Below are 12,121 nucleotides of genomic sequence, written 5' to 3'. Positions count from 1 at the left end.
CAAACCCAATAAATTTCTAACCGAAATAAATATTTATACTTTATGTAAAAAAGAAATTATGACATTTTTTTTATCACCACTGTATTAAAATCTTAGAGCCGTGCCTGACTACACATGAAGGGGATGCAAATGAATACAATCTGACGTTACTTGAATATGAAATAAGTGATCGTTTAATATAATTTTGGAACATCACCGACTAATAACTTAAGTTGTTGAGTTAGATATAAAATTTCTGTAGTTTTTCTTTTACCAAGAAAGTTTCTCGAGTTTATCACAATATGCATCTCTGTTTCCCTCAGATAATTTTTTTACGTGTGTGTCGATTATGAAAGTGTAGAAGAGGGAAAACATAAAAGAAAGTATCAAATATCAATCTCACCCCAAATTATTCCAATGATTATATATTGTCATTTCCCATTTTAGGGATTCTTTATGTAGTTTTTAGGCAAAGAATTTTTTTTTTCAATCGATAAAAGTTATCATTTACACCATATATGAAGTAGAAAATACAAATACGTGACATTGCATCAATTGTGAAATTCCACGAGACAACCAAGCCTAACAACTCAACCAATACAAGAACTAAGTCTATAATAGGGTAGATACAAAGAAAGAAATGAAAAGCCCATTTAAGAGAAGAATACCGACATGTTGGTGGGGAGATTCGAATTTCTGATCTCTTAATGAGATGCAAATTAAGTCTTGGCCGATAGAGCTAGCCCCAGTTGGTTGGCAAAGAATAGGTACAAAACCCTTTGATCAATCCAAGTATGTGGGGTAGATTAGTGCATTTGAATCCTTCAAGTGACCCTGTTCTTTAAGTTATCCTTGGTTGCAGTATATGGTCGTGCTACATTCCATGTTATGTTGGTCTAGAAATTCTTTACTTTGGTTTCCATGCCTATTCCATAAATGAGAAAAAATAGCAAGTGCATGAATTGCATCAACCCTGGCTATTGTGAAGAGAAGAGTTCTGCAGCTTTGTCTAGGGTCCAAAAACCACCAGGCACAACCCATAGCGCGCCTGGTTCCAAAAAGGGCCATGGTGTGGCTACAAAGCTCCTTAATGGAGTCAAGGCCACATTTTTCTCGTCTCTCGAGTTGTGCAACTGCTCGTACATTGGCACCAAAGATGATTCCGACAATCTCGAGTTTGGGTCACTGATTCAAGAGGATAGAGTGGTCATGAAGGAGGTAGATGGTCTTACCAAGAGTTGATTTGGTAAAAGATCAAATTAAGGCGATGTATACGTGATTAATTATGGATGTTGATGGAATATATAAGAAGTGATTGTAATTGGCATGCGTGTTTGTGAATCTTATTGTAATGGTTAAGTAACAGTCTCGTGATAAAATCAAAACCCTTTTGGGTTGTTCAATACCATAATATTTTTGTCGTCGAATCTTACAACAGCTTTGTCAATTCACCAAAATGAACATCATTAGGGAACCATTTTTCTCTTCCAGCATTGGTGACGAAGGCTAGCTGCTAGAGAGATAACAAAATACTACGAGTATGAAAATAAGGGCCCAATCCCCATCACTTTGTTCTAAGGTCCAAATGACATTATTAAATAATTTTAACAAACTGGCCTGACTTGTATAAGTAAGCCCGACGGCCCAGACCAAAGTTATACGCTACACAAATCAACCTTCTGTTTCTAAATTATGCAGCGCGAGGGAATTTAATTTTATAAAAGAGAGTGAGTATTACCAAGGAGGAGATCGGGGGGGTTTAGTGGCGGTGACTGCCACGACAAGAATTTTAGAAAATGCAATTATTATATGTAAAAAAAAAATTATGTCCAACTTATATAGTCTCGCCACCACTAGATTTTTTTAGTATACATTTCGCTACTGCCAGGGTAAAATTCTGGTTCTGTCCTTGAATATTACCGATCTTCTTATTGGTTGAAATGGTGTGGGTCTTACCACAAAGTTATGTCATGCTTATCAAAAAGTATATTGCAGGGGTGAGACTTAATTTCAACAAATAAGAAGGAGGGTAACATTCACCTGAATAAAATTGCACTTAGTCGGAGGACAATTTGCATTATTTACATAATAGTCGGAACTATTTATTTAGGAGTATCTATTTAATCATTAAAAACTACCCAAAGGGCTACAAAATCCAGAACCTTCCATTAGGAAAAATGATCCTCAACTTTTGAGACTTTTAGGTTAGCCATGTGGATTGAATAGGATCTCACCAAGTAAAATGAAAAAAATATAAAAAATTGGTGGAAGGTCTACTATAAGATGTTTGTAACTTACTAAATCCACTTCTAAATTTCATAACTCATCTAGTCCACTAATATAGTTATATAACCTAATAACTCTAATTTACTTAAAAAGAGATATTTTTCAAGACCAAAAAAACCCTCCTATATAACATATATAGAGAGAAACCCTAGATCACAAAACAGATCTGAGCCTCCCCTCTCCCCCTCTCTCTCTCTCCTCCCCTCCCCTGGTGAACTGTCCGCCTGGGAAAAGAATAAGGACGAGGACGCAAGCCTCGAGAGCATCAGTCGAGAGTATCACAGACCCAATGGAGTTGGCTATGATCAAATCCTCTGGGTGGAGGAACCCAACTTATCTGTGGAACAATTGAATTTAATATTCAAATTTCCAAAATCGGAATCTCAGAGGGAGACTTTGGTTTACCCAACAAAGCCCAGTGGAGCAATTATCAGACCCCAGTGGAGCAGTTCTGTTGATTGTCAGACCCCGAAGGAGCAATTATCAGATTTGAAGGTTTTTGAATAAATACATAAGATTATATGTGTGCTTTTCTTAGGATTAGAGATCTGAAATTTTTTGAATAAATATATAAGGTTATATTTGTGTTTTTCATCAATCACTTATTGATTTGGTCTGCGCAGCGGTCTCTCCGACTTGTTTCTGATATATTTAGAGTTTTTTGAATAAATATATAAGGTTATATGTGTATTTTTTCTGGGGCTAGACATATAAGATTGAAACAGGTTGTATTTTCTGAAAAAATATGTAAGGTTATATGTGTGTTTTTTGTGTCACACAAAAAATATTTTTTTTTGTGTTTTTGTTGTTATTTAATGTCATTTTTTAAAAACATTATTAGTTAAAGAAAGATATAATAATATATAACATTCTAGATTAGAAATATTTTATGTTATTTAATAAATAGAACATATAACTTTATATATGACCTTTTGTACCGTATAACGTTATATATGAGCTTATGTCATATATAACGGTATATTTATAACGTGTGTGTGTGTGTGTGTGTGTGTGTGTATATATATATATATAAATGAGTTTGTATTGACATAAAAAATATATTTTAATTTGCATAGAGAACATATAACGTTGTATGTGAGATTTTGTCCTGTAAAATTCAAAAAAAAAAAGAGAGGAACTAATAACGTTATATGTTCTCTTATTAAATAGGTCCGTGCAGCGGCCTCTCAAAAGCACATATGGATATATCAATATATTATCAGAAGCAAGTCGAAGAAGCCGCTGCGCGGACCAATTCAATAAGTGATGGACAATGGAGCATATAATGTTATATGTGAACTTCTGTCATGTGTAATATGTGTTTTTTCTTGGGTTAGACGTATAATATTATATCTCGTTTTTGAGATATATTAATGTTGTTTATGTTGTTTTGAATATGTATATATGTAAATATAGAGGTTATGAGAATGCTATTTGGAGGTAGAAAATCACAAATTTTGAAGGATTCGATGAAGAAACGGTGAAAAAATGAAGCTCGACTCCCTGTGGCCTCATCAACATTCAACTTGGGATTCAAGGTGCGACTGAAAATAAGGATAATGGTGGCATGATATGTGAACATATAATATTATTTTTTGAGATATATAATATTGTTGAAAAGATATGATATTGTTTTGAGAACATATAATTTTATATGTCATGTTTTGTAAGACTTAGAGTTACAGAAGCTCAAATATAATGTTATATATTCTGTTTTTTATGAGATTTAGAACTACAGAAACTCATATATAATGTTATATGTTCTGCTCTATTTTTTTGTGAGATTCATAGTTGTAGAAGCTCAAATATAATGTTATATGTTCTGTTTTTTTTTTTTTTGCGATATTTAGATATTAAAAAACTCACATATAATGTTATATGTTTTGTATGGACGAACATATAACGTTAAAGACTAAAAACAAGAAAAATCAAAAAGAAATATTGCATGTTAGAAATTTTTTACCACACATATAATATTGTATGCTAGGACATTTTTATCACTCATATAACGTTAAAAAATCAATACAAGAAAAATAGGAAAAAGCAAAAAGAGAAATTTGTCACATATATAACGTTAAATGTTAAGTGTAGTGGGTTCAATACAAAAAATCGAGAAAAATGAAAAAATACGTTTTTTGTTACACATATAACATTATATGTGGCGTGATGGCGGCGGCGGCGGCAGTGACAGCGGTGGTGGCAGCGGGGCAGTGGTGGTGGCGGCGGAGGCTTGATTGCAACAAAAACGAAAAAAAATAGAAAATATATATTTTCGTGTTAACCAAACAAGACCCTTGTTTCTTAGGTGAGATATTTTTTTCATTAAAATTATTAGTGGACTTAATGAGTTATGAAACTTAGAAGTGGACTAGATGGATTTGAAAAGTGCTATAGTGGACTTATGAAAAATTCTCCAAAAAAAATACCCAAAAATGGTAGACAAAGTTCCACATAGAGAGCGAAAAACTCCATAACAGGGAATGAACAAGAACCAACTGAAAAGAAAAACAAGAAAATAAAACCTTGGTCATCGGAGATGTCGCTAGAACCACCGCCTCAAACCTGGCCACTTCTTTGCCGAAGGAACCACCAAATCCCCTTAAAACTCCGCAATTTCCGGAGCATTAAAATTACAGAGTATACTTCATCTGAGATTCACTTCAATGTAGGTTGCTTCTTCAGACTTAGAATGGTAGGAAATAAAAGGTACTACGTCATGTTTGTGGGGAGGAAGCCCGGTATTTATGATACTTGGAACGCATGTAGTCAACGAGCTACCTTGGGGTTGGGCGGGAATCCGGGCTCCTGACGATTTTAAAATATTCTTGAAAATTAGATCTAATTTTAGACTATTATGAATATTATTAGTGTAATAGTTTCTTATAATCTTAATAATTTTGGTTTGATTTAGTAGAAAATAGATTATTTTACATTCTCATTTTTTAATTTCTTTCATATACAACCAGGCATGTGAGTATTGTCGTAGCCTAAATAAAGGAAAACAAAATAATTCATATACTTTTACTGTTTTAAGCTAGAATAATTTTAATGTGCAAACGTCTTATATTGAAAATCAAAAACTCTATTATAAATATGAGTTCCGAATGGGTCCGTAAAATTGGAGTATTGAAGAATTAGGAAATAATTTTTGCACTCTACTTTTTTACAAGTACAATTCAAATTTCTTCTTCTTTGTTCTTATTGCATACTCCATAATTTGAAATTTTGAAGTATGGAAGACAACTTTTAGAGTGCATTTATGAAAACGCGGAGTACAAAATTATTTTCAGAATTCTAAACTTTTACTCAAATTAAGTGAAATTCAAAATTTTACACTATTTTTTGCATTTTCAAGTTTTAGGTGTTTGGCAAGGGCTACCCAAAACTCAATTTTCAGAATGATTTCTTCAAATTGTTGTTTGGAGAAGAGAATTGGAAAAAAGGGTAGGAGGAGCTTTTGATTTTCTCATTTTCCACTTTTTCTATTTTGGTTAGCAAAAAGACCTACAGAATACATTCTGCACATATCTTTCAAATACAAATCATGTTGCAAAATACATTCTGACATATTATCCAAACAATTTTCCAGATTCAAAATACATTATGACCATAATTCAAAAAGTCGAAAAATTAAAAATAAAAAGTCAAAAAATAGGCTCCCAAACACCCCTCACTTTGTGCAAATATATACACTTACACTCCAATATTTCCATTGAACTATCATTCTCATATCAAGGGAATTGATTTCTACGCTCCTCATTTTAACATATACACTCATTTTTTTGTCTTTATTTGATGTGAATTTACTCTATTACCCTTTAATGTGTGAAACAGTAAACTTATAAAAGAGTGAAAAAATAAATTCACGTGAATAAAAGTAAAAAAAAAAATAGTGTATATAATAAAAAGGGAAGTGCAGACATCAATTTCCCAAGATTTTTTCCCAAATGTAAATTGGTTTGAGAAAAGGCTTGGAGCTGGTCTAGGGTTTTAGGTAAAACCTCTACCTTTGCTTGCGAATTGTGTCACAGACTCACGGCAAAGATCTCGAGAGACCCCACAACAAAGAAGCACATTTCCATGGCGACCACTGCGTTATCAAGAAACCCAACCCTCGGCTGCATCTATCGTTCCCTCGCTTCCAAAATCACCCTCTCCCAGTTGAGAACAACCAATCCCCCTTTTCGTCCCTTCCATGGATTTCCTCCTCAGTCTCTACTCCGCCCACCTCTCCCTCAATCGGAGATTCATCTGGATGCTATATACCGTAGATTTCTCTGTAGCAGTACCAGTACTGCTACCGCCAGTCAAGCGAGTTCATCCACGGGTGGATCTTCGGAAGGTAATTCCGGTAAAGGGGACAAGTCCGATCAATCACAGAACACTTCTGAGCAGGGGAAGTCCGTTCGTGGCGGGGTATTTTTCTATTCATCGCTTACGCATATTTATTACTCCTTCATAACAAACAATTGTATGCTTTGCTTTTATTGCGAATGAATGAACGCTTTTAGTAGTCTATGGTAGTAATTGGTTTGGCTTTTGGATCCGTGGTTGTTTGAGACAGAGATGGATTGATGGGGGCTGGCAGGGGTGACTGCCTCACCGTAATTTTTCAAAACCCTATTATAATAGCAGTATTCTTTGTATTTTCCTTCGAGTTATATGGGTTTGCCAACGCTATTTTTAACGAAGAATTTGAAATTAGATCTCCCCACGTCAATCGGAATACGATAATCGGTCAACTCATGGCAATTCGACTCCCCAATGTCAGATTCATGCATTTGTACATGATTCTACATTTGCTGAGCATGTTTTTCTTACTTATTATTCGCGGAATTTTGGAGTCCTTGTAATTTAATCTCTACCGGAACTCCCCTGGCCCCTACTCAAACAAAAGAAAAAAGAAAAAAGAAAGATCAGAATGAAATGTCGAACTATTCAGTATTGCCTCAAAGTTTAGGTACTCAGCATTGATAATTTTGAGAGGGTCGGCTCTAGAACACAAGCTTCTTTCTTCTTTTCTTTTTTTCTTTTTCGTCTGTGACTAGCTGAGTGCTCATTTGAAACGATGATATTTATAGTAAATCATCATATCGAGTGATAATGCTTTCAACTCTGTGACAGACTGCAACAAGGCCTCATTTGATTTTTCAAATGTCTGTACAAACATAGACATGGTGTTTGTTCACTTCTTTGTATGCTAGGCGCATAATCACCCTTCGTCTTGCAGTACTCCTGAGTTGAACATTGATTCTGGGACACTATGCACCTGTTTTTTTTTTGTGCGACTTTGACGAATTTACTTTTTTTCTTAAATTCTTTGTAGACTAAACATTCTAAAATGTAAGAGATGAATCTGATGATATTCATTTTTCTGTTTCAACAATTCACTATCTCGATCTTTCCTTCGTCAGTGCTAATCAAATATCCGAATGAAAAAAATATCATTTCTGAAGTACCAGATGTTGACGAACTTAATTTGTTAAGCATTCTGAATTTCCTTTCAGTGGACTTTTTATCGAATGCATTACGCATCCCTGGCTATCTAAATGGATTGACGATATTAGTTGTTCCTCTCATGGGAACATCAAAAACCTCCATCTCACTATTTCATTCTTCAGTGAATAGAAAAAATACTAGTTATGTTCAATGTTGTCTTGGTAGTGTTGTTCCTGGTCTCCCCTATAGTTGAATTGAAGTGATGTAATGGACCCTACCACATCCAGACATTAAGCAAGAGCTGTGCAGGCTATATCCAGAACTGCTTGGAATTCCTTTTATTTCCTGAATCATTCGTGTAGCTGCTTCATGCCTCACATACTGTGATTCCTCAGTCCCAACGATACATTAATGATTACTCATAGCTGAAGATAAATGGATCAATTTTCCCTTTGCAGCCTGTCTCATGGTTGAGCTTTCTTTTGCTGGTTGCTACTGGAGCAGGTGTGATCTTCTACTATGACAACGAAAAGAGACGGCATATTGAAGGTAGATCCCTACGGTGAGTAGGATGGTACTGAATCATGCTGTTGAGTCAAAACAAGTTGTGATGGGACTCTTTCAAGAATATTTTCTTGATGGTTCCTTAGTAATCAATACCCAGTTGGAGTCATGGATACGTTTTCCTTTGATTTATGTGGCGTAAGTAGGAATCCAAGGACTGTGGATGTTTGTTGACAGAGATCAATAATACTGTATTCTTCGTGTTTTTGCTTCTTGCTTTTATTGTCACTTATTTTATTTGGATTTGTAACCTATTTAGATAGGTAAGCTTGCATCATGATAGATGGTCAAGCTTGTTTTATTTGGACTTATTTATGTCCTACATTTTATAAGTTGGTCTACACTTTACGGAGAGTGATTAACGTATGCGTTCGGTCTACACTTAGTGGGTGATTAATCATAATAGTTGATCATTTTTCACATTTTGAACTTGTACTGATTGGAATTTTCTTGCTACAGATATAAACAATGCATCAATTGCAGTAAAACAGGGACCATCTGTGGGGAAAGCAGCCATTGGTGGTCCATTCAGTCTTGTCAACCATAATGGTAAGGCAGTAACTGATGGAGATTTTCTGGGAAAATGGACGGTGATGTATTTTGGCTTCACTCATTGCCCTGATATCTGCCCTGATGAGCTACAAAAGCTTGCTGCTGCAGTTGATAAAATAAGTAAGTTGCTAATTGTTTCATGTTATTTGGGGCTTAATGAATATGGGATCAGAAATGGAAATGTTGATGCCATATGTTTGAGCATGATGTGTCTGTCTAATCTAATTAGACTGGATATTTAACATCTTTCACGCTATTTTTAACTCCAATCTCCTAACCTGCACATCAGACACCTCTAATTTATTGGAAATCTTTCATTACTTAAATCATCATGTGTTTTTTGCAAAGTTTCATTTCATTTCATGAGAATCTGAAAATTTAAACAATCTCGTGTGGTGGAAAAGCAATAAAGTAGTATTATTGGTGGACATGAACTACTTGGAAAATCATAACATGTGTTTACTGAGTATATTGGTGGTGAACACATGTATTTCTACAAATTTAGGGACCATGGGACCCAAAGAAGGAATAAAAATAATGCTTCGGGACTTGAGAAAAAGATGTACATTTATTTTGACTATTGGCAGAATTCTTGCCAAATGTTTTGACTAGGCATGCAAATTTTATTTTTATGCATTCCTTGCCTAAATTTAGAGGGCATGACTCTCCCTATTGCTGCCTGTTGTTGCATCATCCTTCACTTGAGAATATGCAGTTATCTTGATGCTTTTAAGTTTTAACCTTTAGGATTGTGACTTTCTTGCGTTTTACATTTTATGGTGCAGAGAAAAGTGCTGGGATTGAGGTAGTACCAGTATTTATCTCAGTTGATCCTGAAAGAGACACTGTTGAGCAAGTTCATGAATATGTCAAAGGTGATTTTCATAAGATCGGAATTGCATACTGGAGATGCGCTACTACTAGATAGTTGCATATGAGGCTTTTAAATGTCATTCAAATTATCCATTTGAATTTGAATGTCGCAGAATTTCACCCAAATTTGATTGGGCTAACGGGTAACCCGGAGGAGATAAAGAAAGTTGCTCGTGCATATCGAGTCTACTATATGAAGACAGAAGAGGAAGGCTCAGACTACCTTGTCGATCACTCAATAGTCATGTATGTATACCATTCATGTGGATATCTTTACTGGAATTTGTTAGACTGTTGTTTGATGTTGGCTTCACAGTGCTCGAAAAATGAAAACATTTCCTCACCAATTGGTGCTCGGAAAATGAAAACATTTCTTCGCTACTTTAACTGATATTTTACAAATCTTAGAAATGTTTTCTTTTTCCTTTTATCCGTTATCTCAAATTTTTCGTACGAGACATGGGCTTGCTCAACTTGAATGATATTATAGAAATTCCTAGGTTCTGCTGATTTTTATTGTTATATTCTGCAGGTACTTGATGGACCCTAACATGGAATTTGTGAAGTTTTACGGGAAGAACAATGATGTTGATGCACTTTCTGATGGCATAATTAAAGAAATAAAGCAGTACAAAAAAGTAAAAGCGTGATTTTGGATGGAGCGTTGTACCCAGAATTCTTGAACTTATATTTTTTTGGGTAGATCATTTTCCATTTCTTTTGGGTGGCTTTTCCGAGATGTTTTGCAGAAATTGCGAGCTTTACTATTAGCATTGCCAGTTTTTTTTTCTTTTGGTAAGTGATTCAAAGTTGTCTTCTTGATTTGAATGACGGAAATGATAGCAACTGTCACAGGAAGTTTCAATTCCTACACTTTTTTCAGTTACAGGATGCTACCCCAATTGGTAGAGAATTTTTTTATGGGTAGGATTCGATTTCCGTAAGCATTTATTCCCTTCCCCAAGTGGATAAAATAGATTAGGATTAACGAATTGAAAAATCTTGCTACAGTTTTTGTCAATTCACCGAAACGAACATCTTTAGGAACAAACCCATTTTATAGTATCTTCCAGCATTGTCTACGAAGGCTGCTAGGGAGGGAACAAAATGACCATATGGGCCCAATCCCCATCACTTAATTGGTAGTAGTAGTTCGGTGACTTTGTTCTAAGGCCCAAAGGACGTTATTAGCTTATTTAACAAAGATGGCCTCACTTGTACAAGCCAGCCTGACGGCCCATGCCAAAGTTACTACGCTATACAAATCAACCTTTTGTTTCTAAATTATGCAGCCGATCGAAGGACAACTTGCATTTGTTTACCATGACAAGTTCTTGGGTGCCAAGCAAGTATCACGTGACGGAACTCGCCTGCGATCCGGACCGCCCAAACATGTTTTGGACGGTTCATATTCCTCTCCCTCCCTCCCCCCACCCCACCTCTCTTTCCATTTTTTTTCTTTCAAATTCGGACAGGGCAAAACACGATTGGACAGTCCGGATTGCCGATGGGGTATCACATGGACAATACCCTACTGGCACCAAAAAATTTCTTGCTTACCATAATAGGCAGAACTATTTAGTTATTTATTTTTTTATCATTAATAACTGCTCAAAGGGCTACAAACACCCCAAACCGGAATCTTCCATTAGGAAAAATGATCCTCATCTTTCGGGTTATCCATGTGATTTAGGTAGGATCTCACCAAGTACAGTGAAAAATATCCAGAGAGGGTAGACAAAGTTCCACGTAGGAAATGAAAATCTCCATAACCAGAGATGAACAATAACCAATGGAAAATAAAAACAAGAAAATAAAAGCCTCGGTCAAGTATTCAAAACCATAATAACAAAAAGCTAGATAATCATTCCATTAATTCGGAATATTACTCAAAATCACTGGCAAAAATAGTAACTTTGACAAAAATACTATTACTATTACAAAATCTTTTTCCATTTGTTTTCTGGGTCTTCTGTATTGAACTTGTATTAAAATTCGGGCCTAACATTTTTCTACTAAATTTATATTTATATACATAATACAAGGGCGGGATCCCTAAAAAATAGGCAAAAATTGGGGGCCAATGCGGTCGCGTCCTCTACGTATGTCCAAAACCGGCCCTGCCACTGATTAACCCAAGATTGAATGAGAACAAATTAAAAAGAGCACTAATATCATGTCGGTAATTTATATGTACGTTTTAGTAATATATGTATCGGATCAAAAAAAAAGTAATATATGTATCAATCTGGTCCTTGTGGTTTCATTTTCACCAATTTATATGGCATTATTGATCAACAGCACGAATGGATCGGTTATGATTCATCATCTTTCGTCTTCAATGCCATAAAAAGTAGTTCTCATAGAAGAAGAGATAATAATATCCTTTAGGTTGTTCGTCTAAATAAAGCTAAATGATTTATTTTTT

The 12,121-nt window shown here is 35.1% G+C and overlaps 1 protein-coding gene across 1 annotated transcript; it reads left to right on the top strand.

Moving 5' to 3' along the window:
- Nucleotides 1-6,197: 6,197 nt before the first annotated feature.
- LOC131335667 (protein SCO1 homolog 1, mitochondrial) lies at nt 6,198-10,562 on the top strand. The gene is made up of 6 exons (XM_058371138.1): nt 6,198-6,681; nt 8,163-8,253; nt 8,728-8,940; nt 9,606-9,695; nt 9,807-9,939; nt 10,226-10,562. The coding sequence occupies exons 1-6, from the start codon at nt 6,346-6,348 to the stop codon at nt 10,341-10,343; spliced, it is 981 nt and encodes a 326-aa protein (XP_058227121.1). The 5' UTR covers nt 6,198-6,345; the 3' UTR covers nt 10,344-10,562.
- The last annotated feature ends 1,559 nt before the right edge of the window (nt 10,563-12,121 follow it).

The sequence above is a fragment of the Rhododendron vialii genome, chromosome 8a (assembly GCF_030253575.1).
Source record: "Rhododendron vialii isolate Sample 1 chromosome 8a, ASM3025357v1".
Taxonomy (NCBI): domain Eukaryota; kingdom Viridiplantae; phylum Streptophyta; class Magnoliopsida; order Ericales; family Ericaceae; genus Rhododendron; species Rhododendron vialii.
Note: the sequence above shows the minus strand (reverse complement) of the source record. Positions and strands in the feature narration are given on the sequence as shown.

Coding starts and splice junctions, on each gene's coding strand:
- LOC131335667 (XM_058371138.1), top strand. CDS start 6,346: ATGGCGACCACTGCGTTATCAAGAAACCCAACCCTCGGCTGCATCTAT. Junction 6,682..8,162: donor GGAAGTCCGTTCGTGGCGGG/GTATTTTTCTAT, acceptor TTCCCTTTGCAG/CCTGTCTCATGGTTGAGCTT. Junction 8,254..8,727: donor AAAGAGACGGCATATTGAAG/GTAGATCCCTAC, acceptor TTCTTGCTACAG/ATATAAACAATGCATCAATT.